Below are 24308 nucleotides of genomic sequence, written 5' to 3'. Positions count from 1 at the left end.
AAAATCGGCAAAGCCTAGAGATTGAGACTGATGTATTCATCAATGTGAATAATGAAAGCCTGTAAACAAATCCAATGAACACGAAAAATAGCATGTTCGTGTTCTTTCATTTAACTTTAAAAGAACATAGACACTTAATCGAACAAATATTTATGTTCACGTTCCTTTGTTTAAAATCTAAACGAACATAACTGAACACGGATAAACAAACATACATGAACAAATATAAATGAACACAAACAAACATTAACAAACTTAAATGAAAACACCTAAATGAACACAAATTAACAAATATAAACGAACATAAATGAACACAAACAAACATGACCTATCTAGATAATATTTAATTATTTTCTATTAACACATAAACGAACATAAATGAACAGACATAAATGAACATAAATAAACGAACATAAACAAACGTTCATGAATATAAATGAACGAACGGAACATGTGTTCATGTTCGTTCGTTTAATTAAACGAACACAAGTTTTTTGTTCATGTTCGTTCGTTTATTAAATAACGAGCATAAACGAACTTTACGCTGAACGGTTTACGAATAGTTCACCGAACGTTCGGTTCGTTTACAGGTCTACTAACAGCGTATATTATAGTATACTAGTTAAGCATTGCTAGTATATCCTAGAATGTAATTGGACCGACTTACCTTTGTGAAAGGCTTTATAACCTAAATTGTGATCCATGTGAGAAACACATCATGTAGCCCAAGACTGTGCCCACATACTATCATCCTCCCAAACTCCAGTCGATATTGAATATTTGGGCTACGGTACAATCACTAGAGGTGCACGTTGAAACCGGCCCAGTTAACGAAACCGACCAGTGAACCGAACCGAAACTGGACTAGTTTGGAGCCGGTAGGAACCGCTTCAAAACCGATAGAATCTAGGTTTGGGACCGTTTTATAATCCTTGAAGTTGAAAGCGGTTTCAAAACTAAAAAACCAATTTCATCTCGAAGCAAAACCTATCAAGCTGGTTTTGACATTTTGTTGACTAAACCGAACCAGTTCAAACCAAGGCTTGTGCACTTGTATTGGCGCCCACCTCTAGCGTCGTCGTCTAAACCAAAATTATTTTTATCATTATAATGCTCTCTCTTTCTTTTGAACAACCACCTCAGTAAGATGTTGATGGCTTATAAGTTACAACGCTATATTTGATTATCATCTCAACTTTGTTCCCTCTTTTAGACCATTATTTTAGTAACGCTTATAGCCCAACAAATTAGACCCTCAAAAGGCTCAAAATAGTCACACACACAAAGCATACAACAACAAAAGCAACAGAACTAACTGATTTCAGTTCACAACTAGTTTGTTCATCACAATAAACAAAAGCCAACACTTATATCATCATTACATCTGAGAATCAAATCAAAACAAACTCCATCTCTAGGTCAAACATCACCATCATCAAATATTAAAGAGTAATTAACAAGATCAGCTGTTAATCTATCCTAATCAACTGGCTTTCTTAGTAGTAATAAGATCTGCAAGCTTGGTCTTCAACTTTCAGTTCGGAGACGACTTATGATCGCCACTTCCCGGGCCTCCCCCAATCCCAGGGCAGTACCTCTGAATCACCTGCTCCCTCACAAACTTATTGTAAATGAATGCAGCTCCCCGGAACTGCGGTAGCACCAGCCACGCCACTGCTATCAGTTTCACATCGTACCATATCGGAATCCTGATAACACAAAAACACAGAATATATTAAGGTTTTATGTTAAAACCTGCGGGCCAAGTGTAAGTTTCTAAGGTTTGGTGATCAACAGGGCAGGGAACTCTACGACACCGGCCCGACACCAACACCCTATTAAAGCCAGAATTTTGTTTTAAAAAATTTATATATTTTTTTATGACAAGAAATATATGTATTTTTTATTTTAATATTTAATTTAAACTCAATTACTCAATTCTTTTAAGCCTATATTTATACCAAAAAAAAATTGCACAATCCAAAATCATAACAAAGTAAACCCATTTAAAAATTTAAATATTTAAATCCAATAAAAAACTCTTTACTTAAGGCCCGAAATTTTTTTGCCTTTGGCTAAAAATTTTTTTAACAGTTCTGAGAGAGAGCCCTGGTGATCAAATTAGCTCGGATGCCATGTAAGATAGTAAAATACTGATAATATAGGGGTTTATTTATCTTGAGCCCATGATCGAAGTTTAGTTCAGGTTTTTATGGTTTCATATAGGGGTGCAAACGAGCCGAGCTGCTCATAAGCTAAAAAAACAACTCTTTAAAAGTCTAATTTAACCAAGCTTACACGAGCTCGGGCTTTAATTAAGGCTGATTTAGAAAAAAAGCTCAAGCCCTAGCTTCGCATATCGAGCTCGAGCTAGATTGTAAGCGCATAAACACAATAATATTATAAAATAACTATAAAATATATACTATATTATAGTTATTAATATATATATATATATATAAATATATATAAAATATTAAAAAAAATACATAAATTATTTAAATAAATAATTTTTTTTATCGAAATTAATTAATTATAAAAACCAATTGTTTTAAAAAGTGATTATATCAATATAGAAGACAACAAGCCAAGCTCATGCACCACCTGCTGAACCCGGCGACAACTTCATGTGCGCAAGGAATAAATAATGAATAAAAATAAAAAATAAATAATAAACAAGCCAAGTTGAGTCCTCTTAGGCTAAAAGAAGCGGAGCCTAAATAACCTCCTCAGGCTCTGGTGGCACAGCTGTAGTTTGTTATGATGTACGTGTAGATATGAATATAATAATTAGGGATATACCATTCGAGGAGTGGTTGAAGAAGCATCTCCATGAGGGTGAGGAAGGAATACAGAATCCAATACGAAAGCCACTGCTGATCGTCTTCTTTTGACGCGCTTGGAGGGTTCTGGTCATCCAACGGCTCAGGTGAGGTGGGTGGTTTTGATGTTTGATGGCCCACTTGGAGGATTCTGGTCGTGTTTTTTCTCGAGTGAGGTGTGAAATATAGGGATGTTCATGGTCCGGTTTTACGGTTTTTTGGTCAAATCGTGAACCAAACTATTGGTAACGGTTTTTATTTTTGTAAATCAAAACCGAACCGTAGAACTCTTAAACCGCACCGAACCAAACCGTTAGTAACGGTTTGATTCCGGTTTGGTTTCACGGTTTGAGCTTGTTCGGTTTTATACAAGATGTCCAAATTAACGTATGATTATAGTAAAGTTATCAAGAATTTGTAAAGTTTAACAAGTATACACAAGTAAACACAATCTAGCCACAAACTGTTAAGTTTAATATAGTATGCATTTTGGCTTTGCCCATCCTTTCTATATTATTTTGTACTTACTGTTTAGTAATACATCCCTCTTATATACATTATAAAACAATTTTAAGTTACAGTATTATATTTGAATACATATATACATAAAAATTATAAAAAATTAATACACGGTCCGGTCCGGTTTATACGGTTGGTTTTTGTTGTAGACTGTAAACCAAACCGTTCGCTACGGTTTGAATATTTTGAAACCGACCGACCAAAAGTTATGAAAAAAACCAACCATGAAACCAAACCAATGACCGGTTTGGACGGTTTCACGATTTTAAACCGAACCATGAACATCCCTAGTGAAATATATTTGTATGATACAAGCTTTAGGGATGTTTAGGATTTCTTATTTTTGCTCCTTATAGCTTATAACTTATAGGTTATAAAACGTTTGGAAAAGTTAGGTTTTGTAAGTATATAAGTTATAAGTTACAATTTTATAACTTATAACTTAAATAAGTCATAAGGAGGTAAAATAAGGAATCCCAAACACTCTCTTTGTATCTTTTTGAAAATATACTTTTTTTTTTGCTTTATATAATAAAAATAAATGAAAATTCCTAAAAATAGCAATTTTTAGAGAGAGAATTCATAAAGTAATCCTTTTTTTCTTAGAATTATTTAGAATTTAAACTTGAGAGACTTTGGAAAAGAAAATTATTATGGAGTAGCAGACTAAATCTTAAAATAAAGGGAGGGAGCAGGTAAGATTTGAGAAAATATTGAAAGTAAAGTTCAAATTTTTTGAAATATCGAAGGAAAAGTTCAAATATTTTCTAAACTTTTTTCTCAAAAAATAGTCTCCCAAGACTGTTTTTTTATGTTTCCTTCCTGGCCAGTTCATATTTTCAAATTCTTGGAAAAATATATTTTTTGCAATTATACCCCTGAACCATCACCACCACCACCAACATGAACCACCACCATTATCGACGCCGTGAAATTGACGATTATCACAGATGGACATAGCATTCAAGAGTCAAATTGGTCGAAATCTAGAGGTGTATATGGATGATCTCGTAATCAAAAGTGTTGAAGAAGATCAAATGTTGAGAGATATCGAAGAAACATTCGATACTTTGAAGAGTATCAACATGAAGTTGAATCCAGCCAAGTGTTCATTTGGAATGGAAGAAGGAAAATTTCTGGGAGTGATTGTCACGGACGAGGGCTTCAAAGCTAATCCAGATAAAGTTCAAGCCATAGCCCGCATGCCTTCCCCGTCCTCCCTCAAGGAAGTTCAAACACTCAATGGGCGTTTGGTTGCTTTGAATCGATCTTGGCAAACCATGCAGCTAAATCTCACCCATTTATCTCAACACTAAGAAATTGCCTTAAGAAAGCACATTTCAATTGGACTGCGGAAGTAGAACAAGCTTTTTTGGAGGTTAAAAAATGTTTGATGGAGCTGCCCAAGTTAACAGCACCCTATGCGGGGGGACCTTTAACGATATACCTATCAACGTCAGACATTCCCATCGGGGCCGTCCTCCTGACAGATCGAAAGAATATTCAAACACCGATCTACTACGTCAGCAGAACACTATCGGACCCGGAAACAAGATACTCCATGTTTAAAAAACTTGTTTTGGCACTGGTCTATGCTGCCCGACGCCTCCGCAGGTACTTTCAAGGGCACCCCATCAATGTTTTAACCGGATACAAGCTCAAAAATGTTCTCAGTAAGCCCGAATTATCTGGCCGATTGGCCAAATGGGCCATCGAACTAGGTGAACATGCAATAGAATACAAACCTAGGCCAACAATCAAAGGGCGGGTGTTGGCGGACTTCGGGACAGAAGTTCCGCATCATAAAGAAAAAGAATGTTTAATCGAGCAACAACCCCAAGCACCTCCGGAATTGGGACAAATTTGGTCCTTATTCACGGATGGAGCTTCAAGAAATGAGGGATGTGGCGCAGGCCTCAGGCTAGTCAATCCCGAAGGCCATGAGTTTACATATGTCATAAAGCTGGACTTCAAAAGTACCAACAACGAGGCAGATTATGAAGCTTTCTTGGCAGGCTTGCGGATAGCCAAAAAGCTCGGGGTTAAACATTTAGAAGCCCGGGAGGATTCCATGTTGATTGCGAGACAGATCAATGGTACATACGAAGCAAAAAATGATATCCTAGGTTTGTATTCTATTGCATGTTCACCTAGTTCGATGGCCCATTTGGCCAATCGGCCAGATAATTCGGGCTTACTGAGAACATTTTTGAGCTTGTATCCGGTTAAAACATTGATGGGGTGCCCTTGAAAGTACCTGCGGAGGCGTCGGGCAGCATAGACCAGTGCCAAAACAAGTTTTTTAAACATGGAGTATCTTGTTTCCGGGTCCGATAGTGTTCTGCTGACGTAGTAGATCGGTGTTTGAATATTCTTTCGATCTGTCAGGAGGACGGCCCCGATGGGAATGTCTGACGTTGATAGGTATATCGTTAAAGGTCCCCCCGCATAGGGTGCTGTTAACTTGGGCAGCTCCATCAAACATTTTTTAACCTCCAAAAAAGCTTGTTCTACTTCCGCAGTCCAATTGAAATGTGCTTTCTTAAGGCAATTTCTTAGTGTTGAGATAAATGGGTGAGATTTAGCTGCATGGTTTGCCAAGATCGATTCAAAGCAACCAAACGCCCATTGAGTGTTTGAACTTCCTTGAGGGAGGACGGGGAAGGCATGCGGGCTATGGCTTGAACTTTATCTGGATTAGCTTTGAAGCCCTCGTCCGTGACAATCACTCCCAGAAATTTTCCTTCTTCCATTCCAAATGAACACTTGGCTGGATTCAACTTCATGTTGATACTCTTCAAAGTATCGAATGTTTCTTCGATATCTAACATTTGATCTTCTTCAACACTTTTGATTACGAGATCATCCATATACACCTCTAGATTTCGACCAATTTGACTCTTGAATGCAGCGGTGGTGGAGGCGGCTATGGTGGTAGTGGCGGTGGTGGTGATGGGGTGGGGGCAACGGCGTCCTGATGGTGGTGGTGATGGTTCAGGGGTATAATTATAAAAAATATATTTTTACAATAATTTGAAAATATGAACTAGCCAGGTAGGAAACATAAAAAAACAGTCTTGGGAGACTGTTTTTATGACAAAAAAAGTTTAGAAAATATTTGAACTTTTTCTTCGATATTTCAAAAAATTTGAACTTTACTTTCAATATTTTCTCAAATCTTACCTGCTTCCTTCCTTTCTTTTAAGATTTGGTCTGCTACCCCATAATAATTTTCTTTTTCCAAAGTCTCTCTCAAGTTCAAATTCTAAATAATTTTAAAGAAAAAAAGGGCTATTTTGGAAATTCTCTTTCTAAAAAAGGCTATTTTGAGAATTTTTCGTAAAAATAATAATAATAATGTTATTGTTGTATATCTATGAAAATAATGGTTGAAACTTAACACAAATAAGTCGACTCTTTCAAAACCAAGCTATTACAATAATAAACTATAATTGTGTTGAATGACTTTGGCTAAACGGTATTAAGTCTATATGTTATTGGCGCCATAATGGGGCGCCGAACGCCGTCGAGGGACACGGATGGCAGGGGCAGGGGATTGCGGTCTTGGAATGACCAGCGCGATTGGAATGATCTCGATGGACCCTCTCATTCTCAACGGTCACATGATCGTTTAAAATTTTTAGAAAAAAAAAACAAGGATGATGACCATATATGCAAACGAGGACGACGAATATTAGTTATATGTTGGTTATGTTTTTTATTTGTATGTTTTTTATTTTTATTTTTTTATTTGTATGTTTTTTATTTTTTTATTTATTTATATGCTTTTTTTATTTAAATTTTAATTTTAGGATTACTATATTATTATTAATTTTTATTAAATTGTTTTTGTTACAAAAATAAATAAATAAAAGGTTTAAAGCTTATCACCATAGAGGGGCATTATATGTTGAGGCTTCGATATCCCCATTGTCCACATGACGTTGACATGACACTATGAAGGGGCTTCAAAGCCTCCCACCATATAGAGCAGGCTAAAGAGTTGAATAAAATTACACGGGTATCATAAAAATGTGTAATTTAAAAATAGTATTATATGGTATGAGTTTCTTTTTAAATTAATCAATTAATAATAAATGAAATTTATACTCAGTGAACACCCCAATTAATTGTCGCATGATAAAATCAAATAAGACTTTATTTCGAGTTTTAATTCAAGCTTTACTCACAACTCACGAGTAGTTTTATAAATTTGAGTTTGTGTGAGGGCTCGACAAATTTTTTACTTATTACTTTTTTTTTATGTATTTGTAATTATATTCTATACGTATTTATTATCATTTATTGGTAGTTAATATCTTAATGTATAAAATTAAGTTACATAAATGCTTGATTAGGCTCGTGAGTGCTCGTGAGTTCATAACAAAAGTTTAAAGGTGTGACTTATGATTTATTTTATTTTTATTTAAAAGGAAAATAGGAAGGCATTATCAATTTGTCTGTGATGGTGGTGTCAGATTTCTTTCTCAAAAGCAGTATAAATATATTTAATTTAGTAACAAACTTAATCTGATAAAAAGTTTAAGGGTAATTAAAAATGTAGTATAAAGAGTAAAGTGTAATTTTCGTCTTTATGGTTTGATAAATAATGTAAATTTAGTTCAAAAAGATTATTTTTTGCATATAGACCCTTCACATTTCTAAATTCTTGCCAATTACATCCAAATCACTAATTACGTTAAATTGAATCGTTAACTCAGGGGTAGACATGTTTTTTCACTCTTTATTTATTACATGAGTGCAGTGCCAAAATCGTCCCTGAAGTTTGGTCACATTTGCGAATTTCATCCAAAAATATTTTTTTTCGCAAATAGACCCTCGATGTTTCCCAACTGTTGCCAATTTCGTCCAATTTGTTAACTCGGTCTAAATTCAACGTTAACTCAGGGGTGTTACTGCCCTTTTACATATTTGTTTACATTGTTAATATTATTACGCGTAGCTAAACCCCTTATAGGACTAAAATTAAAGAATAATAAACAAACGCATACTATATTGGATTCAAACATAAGAATCGTGAAGTGTTATATATGTCATCGAACAAACACATTATAATAATAATAATAATAATAATAATAATAATAATAATGTAAACAAACATGTAAAAGGACAGTAACACTCATAAGTTAACGTTGAATTTAGACTGAGTTAACAATTTGGATGAAATTGGCAACGGTTGGGAAAAATTGAGGGTCTACTTGAAAAAAAAATATTTTTGGACGAAATTTGCAAATATGACCAAACCTCAGAGACGATTTTGGCACTTTACTCATATAATAAAGAAATAGTGAAAAGACATGTCTACCCCTGACTTAACGATTAAATTTAACGAGGTTAAGAATTTAAATGTAATTGACAATAATTAAGAAACGTAGAGGGATCCATATACAAAAAAATAAACTTTTTAAACTAAACTCGCATTATTAACAAACAACAAAAACAAAAATAACACTTTACTCTTGTATAAATATTAAAATGAGGATGATGAGATTGTTCTTTCCCCCGGGCAAAAGCCACGTGTCTCGGATTTTGATGCAAAGTAAAGGTCGGTCACACATGTCGTAGATCAAGGAAAATATGAGTTTTTTAATTGGCTGTAATGGCAACAGATTCATTATACTAATATATAATTAGTTAATCATTTTGCTAATGTTTATGTTGGTTGCATCATATAAAATTACCCCAACTATATAAATAAAGACAACATTCGTAAACAATGTTTAAAGGCTCGATTTAATAATATATACTTTTATTAGGGAGTACAAATCTTGTTTATTTAATTATTTAATAATATATATTTTTATTAGCCAGTACAAATCTTGTTTACTTAAGAACATAATTAGTAGATTCAATATTTCAATTCAATAGAGTAAATTAAGATGATAAAAAATAAAATACACACAATTAATGGATTAATCAGAATTAACTGGATCGATGTCTGATCACATGAAACATCATGTCTCTTCCTTATCACCTCACCCCCAGCTCATTGACATTTATGTAATATTCTTAACTTATTTGTATTGTATTTATAGTTCTTTACTTTCAATATATACATTTTATTATTTACCTTTGTGTCCTATGTTAATTCTATTTAATTACCTTAATGTATACCCTTTTTTAACTAAGTTATTATTTTCTGCCCGACTCAATTTGGCTTGATTCGAGCCATTTTAATCAACCTGTATTTACCCATGTAAGAAATATATTTGAATCCATCAATAACTATAAAAATCCAATGGGTATTAAACATGGTATGAGACATAGTTTTATAATTAAATCCGGATTAGGTTTACAAATATTTGTCATAAACTAACTTTGCAAATTGGTTTACACAAACTTAAGATAAATGACTCAAATTTTCAAAGTTCATTCAATTAAGTTAAACTGACAAAGTTCAACAAATATGAATTTGTCAAAGTCCATAAAATTATCGGTCTTAATAAATAGCTTGTTTGAAATCTAACACAAACATGCAGTTATTATTATTTTAATTTAAAAAAAATAGCATTGAACGTCTAATAAGTTTAACTTAGAAGACCGAAAGTGGATCAACACAAATCAAAGTATCAAACCACTACCTACTGATGGCCTATTAATCAATAGTACTAAGTGGTATGATATTTTATTTTAAAAAATGTAAGGTTGTGAGTTTAAATCCTTACGCATGTAAGGTAAGAGTTGGAACTTATGTATTAAAAAAAAACGGGTATCCTCTACTAGACCCAATGCATGCTTTCTTTTGGACACATCAAATGATGCCCACACCATACTATTTGGGAGGTGGGGGGGGGGGGGGGTATAACACGAGCATGCAATTGGGTTGCTCTTTAAAAGTTATTGGTATTTAATAATGGTTGAATTTTGTTATTACATTAAAAGATTTTGATGGTACCGGTGTACCTAACAAAAGGTATGGATATCTAAATACATAAAATAGAGAAGAATTGAAAATTTTGCACTAATTTTATACTTTGCATTCAAAAACTCAAAATTGAGGGATATCTTGGGCACACCCAAGACATTATCTAGATCCACCCATGGTGACTTCCCTGCAATATGCATATGGCTCCTAATTAGCATTTCACAGTTCTGCCTTTCAGATTGTATTAACATGCAAAGAAGTAAAACTATGGAAAATTCCAATGGAAAAATTGCTAGTTGAAACACCAAGCGAATGTCGATAAGGTTGTTTATTTACCTATAAGAATGGTGGACTGAATCGCTTATGGCCTAAAGTGTTTTTAAAACAGATAAACACTGAGAGAAAACTAGTTGAAGAGGTAGGTCCCAGCAGGGCCCAGTTGGACCCGCAAGACTCACCTTGAAGAGGGACGTCTGCGCAAAGACCAACTGGTTCCGCAGGACCCACCATGCTCAGAGAGATGAAGACCTTACGCGCAGTACGCCAGCTGTTCCCGCAGGAAAAGCCTCCCAATGGTGAAGCACCCCGCCTGTTCCCGCAGCTGCGGATACAAGCCATCAGGGAAGGCTACCCGCACTAATAGCAAGGCTACACGCACAAGGCACTAACTCTCAATAATTCAGTAATGTCACCTGAAGAAGGAATGAGCAAGGCGGGAATACTCCCGCCCAAATGAGCCAGTCCGTACGCTTCTGGAGGATCTTTTGTACTATACCTGCCAAGGTATGGACAAAATAGACAAGATCTGACCAAAGCAGTCCATGAACCAATCGCAGGGTAACAGCTCACTGACAACAGTACGACGAGGAGCACGCTCTAGTACAAAATGTAACTATCAGCCGCTGCCTACTCACCAACCCTTGTAGTGGCACGTACATAGTCTGCAGTTGGTGGAAAAGGAATAGTACACAGCCGGCCATGTCACTATCAGCCGCTGTCTACCCACCAACCACCAGCATGGCACGTGCGTAGCCCACAGTTGGTAGAAAATGAATATTATACAGCTGGCTGTACTTGCTTGGAAACCTACCTTCGGCTATAAATACTCCAACACCTTGGAACGGTATCATATACTATCTTATACCATCACATATCTTATCTGCTCTAGCTATTTCTCTTAATATACACTTATATTCAGAGCAATCTAGTCTGATTCTCACGCCGGAGGGTGGTCACAAGGAGGTACCCCCCCCCCTTCTCAGTGACGAGCTCACGGTGTCTGTTTTGCAGGTCATCAGAAGAATAACCATCTTTGCCGGACCTAACCCTCGTGGGAAACATCTACTTGACCCTAAGATTATCCGTAATCTGCCGGGGTCACTTAATGTTTCTTCACTAGTTTAGTTTGTAAAAACTTTGCTTACTTATTTAAGAGCATTCATAACATATCTCTCATCCCCATCTCTATAATCATACTAAAAAACGCTGCATTTCTCTATCCTGTTTAATTAAATAATATTTTTTTGATACTTTTACCATTACAGTTTTCTTTTTCCATCATATAATTTACAAAACATCACTACATTTTACCTAAATTTACAACAAATAACTACAATTTTTTTTCGCTCTGCTCTATAATTTACGCTCACAACCACTCAAAACCTCACCATATAATTTACAAACTCCCCTCACAAGATTTTGAAGAATGGGATGAGAATGCTCAAAGAGTTTCAACTCACAAAATAATGCCCTAAACATGTTATTTAAATACAATCCCAAACTTCTATTCTTGGATTCCACCTTTTTCTCGACTCTTGTAGTTTCATCAGCTACAAAAGTACATCACACACATATTATGATAACGCCTAGTCACCTAGTGAACACATTTTTTTATACTTGAAAACATTAACCACCTTAAACTCAACGTTATAAATATTTCCAAGCGTATCGATTTGATTATTTATGATCTTTAACTTAAACCGGCCATTTATCACAAACTACTATTGTAGCCATTCTAGTGTAAAAAACAATGTGTTGCCGTTCTAAATGAATGGAATTTATTCCACTAACACTTTTATCTTTTGACTACTTTGAACCCCTTTTAAGTTTGGACTCCTTTTAAATATTTTATTGCTTTTATTTATTTGGAACTTAATTAACAACTTGGTATGGTTCATAAACAAAATGGTAAGTTATTTTAAGGTTTGAACTTTAAAGTTTAAAGTGTGCATGTAGTATACTATAAATATTTTCCATCAAATGTTTTAATACTTTTATAGGTCACTTTTCTTTGGGTTGACTTTCTAAAGGCCCATAACCATGGATCACAGAAAGTTGCAGATATGGATATTGGCCCAAGTTACATCCTAAACAAAATATTCTAAGGCCTAAAGACCAGATCCAAACCAACTTATAAGTAAATAAACATATATTTAAAGCATCTAGTTTTTAGTTATGAAAGTATTTTTTCACTAGTTGATGAAAATTATTATACACTCCCTGTAATCAGATAATCATGGATTGAAGATATGCACAAGTTAATCTGAGTAAAAGTGTATAAACTTTAGTGTGATAAAAAACAAACTTAAAGTTAATTCCGGTTTTCGTTAATGTAGTTTGACGAAAATAATCTCTTGACTTCTTTTCCTCGGTTTTGATATCCGTTGTCAGGCCCGGCCCGGCCCATAGGCCAGCCAAATAAGGTAGTGGCTTTGAGCTTCCAATATTTCTAGGCCTCCAATTTTATATAGGTTATGTTTTATATCTTTTATAATTGAGCTTTTTTTTATTATGAACTTATTGATGGGCCACAAGTTAAGGGTGAAGCCCATGTCATTAATGATTCATCCTTGTATTATAGTCGCATAATAGAAAAAATAAAATAAAAATAAGGATAAGCTAATGGGAGCTGATAGTTAGAATATTAGATTATTTATAGTTAGATTTTTTTTATAACGCCAAATAAAATTCGAATGTTCGAATCAGATCATTCTAAAAGGTTAAAGAAACAAAAATAAATAAATAACTCCGCCAACTATAAATTTATTAGTTTATTATTGTCGGTCTGAAGCCCGGGAAAAGGAGGGTTTACATCAAATAGATTTTTGAAAAAGGCCTCAATATGTTACTTCGCTTTAGGCCTTTGCAAACGTTGAGATGGCTCTGTCCGTTGTTAGGGATTAACGTAATCAAATACGATATGAAAAAAAAACAAATTTTGTGGGCTCGTCATTTTCACCTAGTATACTTAGAGAAAACGTATAATTCGCATGTGAGTCAATAGTTGATATGTGACTTGGTTATATGTAGGAGGAATTGATCTGAATAAAGTATATGCTATACGCTATCAAGATTGAAGGATTCACATAGCTTTATGTTATAGACATAACTGTTTTCTAAATTCTCACCTTTGGTGTAAAAGAACAATAATGCCCACTAAAATATGTCACCAATGCAAACCTATTAATAGGGTAGAGAGGATGAAATATAAGCAAACTATTTCTCTATCTAAAATATTAAAGATGCTACATTCAGATAGAACTCGCTTCATAAACATAATCAGACCTGAAAAGTAAATTAGACACATATAGTGTTTTGTATGGAATCTATGTAAGGAGAAAACAAAATGCTAAAACCTAGCATCAGTAGGCTAGCTATCAATAACAGAAAAATGTATATTAGTCATAAATAAAACATTAAAGACACGAGGACAGTAAATTATGCAAAGACCGCCAAAAACATAAAGAAAAGCTAGGCCCCTAAGGCAAGCTAAGATTAATCATGCGTCTCAACGAATTCCTATAGTTAGCATTGGCTTTACAAACTACAAGCCTAGCAAATTATGTCTAATACGTTCATCAATCATAAGTCGCGCTGGGCCTCTACTGCTTTTCTCAACTTCCACAACTATATACATTTTGGTGTGTGGTTACCATATGAACTTGAGGAACAAATTTAAATTTAGGAGCTAACCATTATCAAAAGAAGAAAAGAAAAAAAAAGAAAACTGAATCATCTACTTAAAAAATGTTTACTTTTAATTCTTTTGGGTGTAATTTATTAATGCATCTTTATACGATACTTTAACTTGATCAAACTAATTTTAGGAAAAACATTTATACTAACTTATTATATCTTTACATTTACATATTATTGTAGGCTAAATAATAAGACACTATATTAATTATAAGGAAACAAATTTTAAGAAATAAATATTGTTCTTTCATTTGGAGGAACTTTAGTTTCTGAAATTCTATAAATACAAAATATATAATTACTTTTCTTTTTCGAAACATTATATACGAAAAAAAGTGATTTTGAAGGGCAACGCTCAAAAAGGTTAAGTTATTTTACAAAGACTTACAAAAATGAGAAATCATAATTAATTGTCATGTATCAAATAGAGACAGAAATAAGAATGACATAAAAGTAATAACGCATATTTTCTTGCTCTATATGTATGACACATATCAATTCCCCTATCATTTTAAAACGTCTATAACCTTTTCATATGATATATTTTTTTAAAAAAATAAATTTCATCATAATAACAAACGTTTTTTTATCTTTAATATGAGCATGACTTTGCTATATAAAAATTAAAACGAAAATTTCGTCTTTGTGTTTTTCTGCTTTTCATTGTGTCTTTTACTCATCGTTGTGTACTTTTTTTTAATACTAATAATATCGTTGTGTAATCCTAATATATAAATGTAACGATAAATAACAAAAAATTATCAAATACATAAAACACATTGATGAATACATATTACATAATAACTTAAAACGTAAAACATAATGGTGAATACATATTACACAATGACCTGAAACGTAAAACACAATGAATGTAATTCTCTTTTTCTCAAATTCAGTGAATACCATATGTCAATCTCGAACAAAAGATAATGAACGTAATACACAATGACTAAAATACAATGATGAGTAGAAAGACACAATGACGAACAAGAAAATGATGAGCAGGAAAAACACAATGACGTAATGTTTGTTTTAATTTTTATCTTTAATATAAGTTCCAATCGAAAAACATAATGACCAGAACCTATAACGCAATACATAGAAAACCCAACTGAAAAACACAATGATCAACCAATAACATAATGCCCACTAAATTTTGTTCTTTTTTATATAACAATATGATACTTATATTAAAAAAAAACGCTTGTTATTATAATGAATTTTTCAAAAAAAAAAATTGTCGTATAAAAAATTATGCACGTTTCTAAATTATAGTGGAATTGACATGCGTTTTGCATATGAAGAGAGAATATCAACAAATGTGTGTTATTTTCTTTATGCCCCTTTCATTAATTATTTTTTTCTCAAATTAATCACACCATTCAAATATATGATTAATTGACTATATTACTTCTCACACTTCTAATTTTTATGAACTTTTATATTTTAACTTTATCCATGTTCGAGAAGCCTAACAAACACCTAACACGTTTTTTCATTCCATATGTTTAATTACACGATAAAGAATAATTAAATCAAGTGTGGTCTATTACTTTATTTGATGCCCACCATTTTAAACGCTAAACTAATATATTTAAATGCTAGTTTTAAAGCCGTGTCACACAGGGATAATTCAAATTATAAAATTATAAGTAAAACAAATAATTACATAGCGCATATGAAAAGAATTTATTACATCTATGCTTGTATCTATACAATGTGTACATAAATTGATTTTATTTATGTCACAAAATGATTTTTTTAAATGAACATAATAAAAAAATGCTCGTACAAAAACGTAACCAAGAATGCTTCTTTCTATTGAAAAATTCATTCTCGGTGTCATATATGTATAATTAAAAGAATTTTGGTTATGAACTAATTCGGAAATAAGACTTCACATACGATAGTAGTTCTAACCACTCAGCCTAAATACAAAAGGAGTGTTACCTTTATTCATATATTTATCAATTTACCACTCATCAAAGAAAAGTAGAACATTAAATTGTAACAATGGATGTTCTTCAAAAACTATGTTTTTCTGATCTACACCATGAAAAATGTTTTGATAAGTTTCAGAGGGCTTCTCGACTTTGTCATAATGACAACATAAAAAACATGTTAACCCATTCAATTTTGTGAATATTTTGTTTCATTTGAGCATAGTTTAGCATGTCATGCTTCCCATACAATGTTCTGATCACCATTGAAAGAAAAATTAATGTTGACATAAATATTTCAAATTTGATAAAAGTTAAGCATTGATAGGTATGGGGGTGGCATTTCGAAAGTGTTCGCAATGCTTTCTTAAATTTTAATAGTTGACCCATTCAATTTTGTCCATATTTTGTTTCATTTAAGTATAGTTTAGCATGTCATGCTTTCCATACAATGTTCTGATCACCATTGAAAGAAAAATTAATGTTGATATAAATATTTCAAATTTGATAAAAGTTAAGCATTGATAGGCATGGTGGTGGCATGTCGAAAGTGTTCACAATATTTTCTTAAATTTTAATAGTTGAGGGGAAAATAGTCAGTTTGTAAAATCCCAAACCTTTTGATTATTTCAAAAAATGCCCTTAAAAATAAATTTAAAACCCGAATCATGTTTAAAATTTTAACTTTCATACTTTTGACATTTTAAAGTCAACACTTTGAACCCATAACAAAATTGACGATAAATCTATTTTGCATTCTCAAACTTTTAAAAATACTCAAAATTTTCATTTTTGACCCTAACAAATTTTGACCAAAATGTAGTTAACTTGTACCAAACAATTTATTTACCAACTTTTGACATAAAAAATCAAATTTAAGTTCCACAAAAAAACCAAAACAATTTTCATTTGAGAAACATGATTTGTTGTTGATTTTTGGAATTCACCAAGTATTTTGAATATATAGTAAAATAATATGTTAATATTTATATTTATAAAAATATATAGATGTTATATAAACATAGTGTAAAAGGAAAGTGAATAATTATTGATTTATTACATATATTTGGGTATATTAGTTTGGAGGGATAAATTATGAGAATTAACCAAAACATAACAAGTGTCCACATTTATTTTACTTTATTAGAATAGGTAGATTATACAGTATTTTAAAAACCGGTTCAAACCGGCAGGTTGAACCAGTTAAACCAGATTTCACACAGCAGGCCGGTATTTTAAGGCCAGTATTTTTGACCGGTTTGCTAGAACATCTTACCGGCGGTTTTTCTAAAATACCGATTTTTACCCGCAAACCGGTTTTATGTCAAAGAAATTTTTAATATTTGCGGCCCATATTTTATCAAAATTACTTTTAACCCAACATCTAATATTCAAACGTGTAAGCTTTATGACTCTTTTTTTAAAATTGAGTGCTTTTGTGTTATTTTTTAATATGGATTAACTTTTTGATTATTTTTTGTTATGAAATCATTTACTTTTGGGTTATTTTTGGAGTTAAAGTTGTATTTATAAGAAATTATAAAGTAAACTATTCAACCGGTTGAACCTTCCAGTAAAACCCGGTTCAACCGGTTGTACCATTTTTTAGTCAAATCCGGTACGTGTAAAAAACCGGTTTTTAAAACATTGAGATTATATCTACTAGTTAGGATGATGGGATTAAACATATAAAAATAATCAATGCGATCATTATTGTTACAGATATATATTAATTCTTGAAAAGTTTTTATTTAGTTGATATAATCAATCTTAGTTTATTATTCTATAAATATGTTACGCCAAAATGGCTTAAAATGCTAAATTGGTATATTGACTAGTCTAATTAGCAAAGGTTGGTTTATCACGTATATATAATTATGGCTTGTGTGTTAAAAGGTGAAAATGGAAGTGATCATATATGATTTTTTGCATCAATGTGGTTGGAATAATGGATCAAGGGATTTAAACTGCATTCTTGATGTTAAGATGTGGTTTATTAGATTCCTATATTGAGTAAGAGAGAGTGAAGTTAATTTAGGGGTAAAGATTTATCAATTAGTTAAAAAAAATAAATTAACTGCATTATATGTCATTTTGATTGACTCTAAATGTTTTGAGTTCATACAACTCCCCATGTTTTTTCTTACTTTGGTGTAAATTGTTCCTATAAGTATAGTAGTATACATAGGGTTGTTCACGAGCTGAACCGAACTGAACAAGGGTTTGCTCGTTGCTTGGCTCGTTTCAAATCGAACCGAGCCGACCGGCTAAAAATCGATCCGAGCCAAGATCGAACCGAGTATTTTTCGAGCAACATCGAGCGAGTTCGGAACATTACTGTTTTTTCTTTTTTCCCCTTTAAATTCTTTTCTAAGAAACAAGTTTGAAGTTGAATATGATGATTATGAAAATAAATTAGTAGTTTTTAGTAGTGGCTTGTAATTTTTGATAAAATTGAAGTTCGAAGTTGTATATAATGTAATAAAACAATTAATAATTAAAAAATAATTGTTTATATAAATATATATGCACAAATATATAACTTATTTTTATTTTATATTTAAAGTACTATAAAATATTCAATAATTAAAAGATATTATATTTAATATTCAGTTTTTCAATATTCAAGATAGTTATTAAAACAAAATATATATTTATGAGTATATAAATATATATATATATATATATATATATATATATAATGAATTAAAAATATTTAAGCCGAACCAAACCGAGTGGATATTTGCTCGTTGCTTGGCTTATCTACAAACCTAACCGAGCGGAGCAGCTCGTTTACAATTGAGCGTAGAGATGACAATGAAACCCGAACCCGATGGGAAAACCTGAAATCCGACATAAATGGGACGGGTAATACCCGACCCATTAGGGTTTGGAACGGATTTGGGATTAGTTTTGAAATTTTTCGCGGGTTTGGGACGGGTTTGGATTTCTAATATACCCGATTACCCGACCCGATCACCCGATAACATAGACCCATTTACCCGATGTACCCGATATAGCTTATTATATATATATATATATACACACTATATTTTAAATATATTATTTGTCGAAACTTGTTTATGTCAATTATTTGAGATATTTTATCTTTATGGGAACCATCTTTATAATCGATTAGTTATATTTTGTCAAAACCCGGTAGAAACCCGACGGGTTTTGAGCCGGGCATACCCGATGGGTATTTTATCGAAACCCGTAGGAAACCCAAAACTCGATGGGAAAACCCGAAACCCGACGGGTAATTACCCGATTAAAACCCGACGGGTTTGGGACGGGTTTGGAACGGACTTTTATAACCTGGTATGGGTTTGGGAATAGCTAAACCCGACCCATTGGCATCCCTAATTGAGCGAAAAAACGAGCAAGCATTTTCCGAGCAAATTCCGAACGAGCAGCGAGCGAGTTCGAGCGACAAGCAATTTTGGCAGCCTTAGTATACATGCGGTGAAAATAATGTGGTTATATTGTTATCTACAAGTATGTGTTAATTCAAGTATGTGTTAATGGATTACCAAACCGAAATCCCAATAAGCTTTAGCTCATTTGGCATGAAAGGGGAAGCAAAGATTTGGTCGGAATATTGAAAGGACTCAAGTTTAAATCTGATTTCAACTAGGTTTTATTGTAGTGGACCTTTAGATGACGGGCTTTCTATGAAACAAGAGATAATGGGCTTGATCAGCCCAAAGCGTTGTCTTGGATCCTGAGCATATGGGGTCACATTTTACTATTAGACTACCCGGGTAGCCGATTTATTTGTTGATCATTATTAATGAAAGAAAATAATAGTTGAATATGCAAAGCATGCATATATGCCATATGTATAAGAGCATTCTCAATGGGTCTCCATCTTTATCTTTAAAATTTAATTAAAAACCATAATTTCTTAAATTTATCCATCATTTTCTAAAAACCTCTCCCAACCCATTCTTCATTTCTATCTTTATATTCTTTTTTTATTATTTCTTTCTCTTTATTTCATTTGTAATCTTAACTACTAACTATTTTGTCTTGTTATCTTTTTTATCCTAAAAATAATTTATATTAAACTTTTATAGAAGTTTAACAATCTTATTAATTTATAGGCTAACTGGACCAATACCCCGGTCGATGTTATTAGAGGTGCACAAACCGGTTTAAAACTCAAAACCAGTTTGGGTTAACACCGGTTAGATTTGGTCAACAAAAGTCACTACGATCGGTTTCGATTCGGGTTGAAACCGGTTTCTTACCATGTTACGATCGGTTTCGGTTCGGGTTTTGATCGGTTTCGGTTCGGGTTTTGACTGGTTTTTGCCGTTTTTGGTTCGGTTAACCGATTTGGAACCGGTTTTGGTGGAGAAAATTACAAATCGGTGCCGAAGCTACGGTTTCAATTGGTTCCAAACCAATTTCTACATAATCGGTTTCAAACCGGTTCGGTTTTAGTTTTGATTTTCAGATCGGTTCGGTTAACCGGTTTATTTGCCCACCTCTAGGTGTTATAAGAGAGCCGAGCCGAACTCTTTACGCAAAAAGAAAAAACTCTTTTATATCAACAACTAGATATTTACCCAGCACGTTGCGACGGGGCATAGTTGTTTTGTTTTCTGAAGCAAACACGCTTGCGGGAATGTAAACGTAAAGTTGTCCAGGTTAAGCTAGTTGTTTAATTACAAAAGCAATTGTGAGTCTTTTACATTATCTGAATACAGAGAATTTCACAGTCAATATATGTAAAGAATGAAAAAAAACATGTTTCAAATGTAAACGAAGTGGACCAGTATACACTTATAAAAACACTTTCTTGGAACCCTTTTAATCAAATCTTCGACTATGAAGATATATTACTGTCAAAAAAATAATGGATAAGAATCCATTTGACATAAAACCAAAACAATAAACATTGAAATTTTGCATCTTTAATTTCTGTTGTGCACTACTGTTAAAACAAAAATTTTGCATAATCAATTTTGACTAATTTCGTCACAAAACCCTAGAATTTGTATAATAGGGTCTGCATCAAAATTTACCGAAGGAGAATCGAACTGGGAATATACAAACCAACAATATGAATGAACTACAAAAGATAAATGGATTTGAAGATGCATTACCAGAGAATGGAGAAAGAATATCTGGGAAGATGATTTAGAATCACGAGTGTTTGATCATTTGTCAGCCAAAGAAACATGCAGTGATAGTCAATAATACACAATTTGATTAAGTCATGAATTAAAAGGGAGAAATGAGCGCCAGAAGAAGATAGGCGGAAGAACGAGTGAGGGAGTTGGAAATGGAGAGTTGTGACATTGCTCTAAATTTGGGGGGTTACCGTAGCATTTCATTAAAATTTAGAGATGGGGTTTGGAGATAGGGAATGGGTTTGAGTGATTATTTAAATGTTTTTCCTAAATTTTAGAGATGAAGATGGTAACGGAGAACCCAATGAAAATGGTCTAAGTCAATGAAGTTTGCACTGACTGTTGGATTAATTGTGTATTGAGATGTGTGAAAAGAATTCTTGAATTTAGGGAATTCAACCAAAACAAATTCATCTTCGTAACTTCTATCACTCACGAGTGACTGAGTCAAAGGGGATTCAGTTTGAAAAATATAATAAAAACAATAATAATAATTAGAAAGAAACCAATCTACAGTTTTTGTTAAAGAAAGATTAATTATATCAATGGTTCACTTGATTTGCAACCACTAATGCATTTGGGATCTTCCTTTAAAAGGTCACATGCTTAGGTCTATATTTTACATTTGTAACATCTTTCGGGTCTAAAATTATATTCAATAACAAATATATATATATATATATATATATATATATATATATAATACAATAATCCTTTATCGTACATTACATACGCGACACTTCCGACCGTTAGATTTTCAAAACCCAAAATCACAATTACACTCATATGCTCGTCCCTCTCCCTCATTCCGTCTCCACCACCAGTCGCCGACATCAGCACACCTCCTTCACCTCCGCTCGCCGGCGCCATCAACACTCTTCGTCACCATCATCGTCGTCGACAACGAACTCATTAAAAAAACGCAAAACTCGTCACAGGTTTGTTTAGTTAAATTGAAATTGAAGCCAATTGATCGGTTAATCTTTGAAAACGATTCAATTAATTATCAATTTGAAGTTTCAATCGATCAATTTTGAGTTCTGGATGATGGGTTTTTGACATTGAACGTTTAAGGCAAAAAACGTTTTAGCTGAACGCTTAAAGGTTTAAAGCGTATTAACATAACGTATTAGCTTTAGACCTTTAAACGTTCTGTTAATATGTTTTAAACCTTTAAGTTTTATATACTCAAAAATTGTTTTAATACCCTTGTTTTCCATTTGTTTTGGTTTATTAGATAAAAAGTTTTAATAATACGTTCTTGTTTTCCATTTGTTCTAATGTGTGAAGGAACGTTTAAGCCAATATAATGTGTTAAGGAAGAAGGGTATAACGTTTTATCAATTTCACTATACACTCTAAAATTGATTTTTTTAATACGTTTTGATAAAACGTTCTTTTAATACGTTTTGCTTTGAAATAAAATTGATTTTTTTAATACGTTTTGATAAAACGTTCTTTTAATACGTTTTGCTTTGAAATAAAATTGATTTTTTTAATACGTTTTGATAAAACGTTCTTTTAATACGTTCTACTTTGAAATAAAATTGATTTTTTTAATACGTTTTGATAAAACGTTTTGTTTAATTTGCAGGTAACGAACATTTTTAGGGTTAGATAATTAACTCAATTAGTTTGATATCGATATGCAAATTAGTAGGTTTTGATTGCCGTTCGGAACGGGGGTTTAGGTTTTGATTGCCGGATTTGGGGGAATTTTGAAGAACAGCGATTTGGGGAATTGAAAGACTAGATTTGGGAGAGTATACTTGTACGTTATGGACGGAATTACCCTTTTGATAACCGCCGTATAATATCGTATTAATGTATCTAATAATTTAATCGTGTTGAATTGTACGTTCTGGATTATCGCGTACCTAATGTACAATAAAATATTAGTGTACGTTAACCGCCCCCTATATATATATATATTCAAATTCTCAAAATGGCAATTAATCCTTTCGACAAACCACATGAATAATTTATTAAGGTTGTTCGAAATTATAAGAGAAAGAACAAAAAATCACATCCTCCGTCGTGTAACAATTATCTATGTGGAAGTCGCGGACAAAACCAAATGAGACCTGACCACCAAAACACCAAACTGAAGGCCTAGTAGTAGGAGCCGGAATGCCTAAACTAGATACAAATCATCCCTAGGTTCATAATTGGATTGTTGATCTTCTTCTCCCTTGGGCCTTGACTAATTTTTGGTTTGACTAAAAAACATTTTCTTACAAATCGATTGGTTCTTCTTAGGATACAAGATACATAAGACTAAAACATAAAGGCTTGGCAGGTATTACCTTAGATTCATGGATGGGTCTCACAGACTCATACAGCAAGAATAATGATCGAAGAAACATTGATTTGGCCTTGTGGTTTTAATCGTTGGGGTCCGTTAACATTTTTGTCGATGGCTTCCACGTAAACAACTGATACATAGGGGGTGGGAGGATGGACTTACGTTGAAGGTTGGGCTTTTTTTCTTCCTAGTGGTTTAAGTAAGTTACATAAATAGTATATTTGGGATGCTAAAAATGTATACTTGTAACTTTCAAAAAAATTTCAAGAGTACTTAATGTTTGAACAAAGTTTTAACAAAAGACCTATGGAGCTTTAAATTTTAGATCATAAGGTCATTCTTTGTGAGAGTGTGCACCTAAGTTGATACTTTTAAACAATCATATAAAACATTCATGATTCATGTACTTAACTTTTAAAGATAATAGAAAAAGGGAAAAAATGGTAAAAAGAAAAACAGAAATGAAATATTGGAAGGAGTTATGCATGCATGTGATATAGTACAATGGTGAGGACAAGTGATTTGGAGTTGTGAGAGTGTGCACCTAAATTGATACTTTTAAACAATCATATAAAACATTCATGATTCATGTACTTAACTTTTAAAGATAATAGAAAAAGGGAAAAAATGGTAAAAAGAAAAACAGAAATGAAATATTGGAAGGAGTTATGCATGCATGTGATATAGTACAATGGTGAGGACAAGTGATTTGGAGTTGTG

General features: G+C 32.8%; 1 protein-coding gene across 1 annotated transcript; it reads right to left on the bottom strand.

Moving 5' to 3' along the window:
• Nucleotides 1-1395: 1395 nt before the first annotated feature.
• Nucleotides 1396-22153, bottom strand: LOC143552325 (protein YOP1-like). Its single transcript, XM_077042585.1, has 3 exons — nucleotides 22017-22153; nucleotides 2803-2973; nucleotides 1396-1709 (listed from the first exon to the last, which is right to left on the bottom strand). Exons 1-3 carry the CDS (start codon nucleotides 22151-22153, stop codon nucleotides 1535-1537), a joined length of 483 nt encoding a protein of 160 aa, XP_076898700.1. The 3' UTR covers nucleotides 1396-1534.
• Between the last annotated feature and the right edge of the window lie 2155 nt (nucleotides 22154-24308).

Source organism: Bidens hawaiensis, unplaced genomic scaffold, assembly GCF_021521415.1.
Source record: "Bidens hawaiensis isolate Kalapana, Puna unplaced genomic scaffold, B.hawaiensis_p1.1 tig00001016_1, whole genome shotgun sequence".
Classification (NCBI taxonomy): Eukaryota; Viridiplantae; Streptophyta; class Magnoliopsida; order Asterales; family Asteraceae; genus Bidens; species Bidens hawaiensis.
Note: the sequence above shows the minus strand (reverse complement) of the source record. Positions and strands in the feature narration are given on the sequence as shown.

Coding starts and splice junctions, on each gene's coding strand:
- LOC143552325 (XM_077042585.1), bottom strand. CDS start 22,153: ATGGCGCCGGCGAGCGGAGGTGAAGGAGGTGTGCTGATGTCGGCGACT. Junction 2,974..22,016: donor CTAACGGTCGGAAGTGTCGC/GTATGTAATGTA, acceptor AAACACGACCAG/AATCCTCCAAGTGGGCCATC. Junction 1,710..2,802: donor CTTCAACCACTCCTCGAATG/GTATATCCCTAA, acceptor TTGTGTTATCAG/GATTCCGATATGGTACGATG.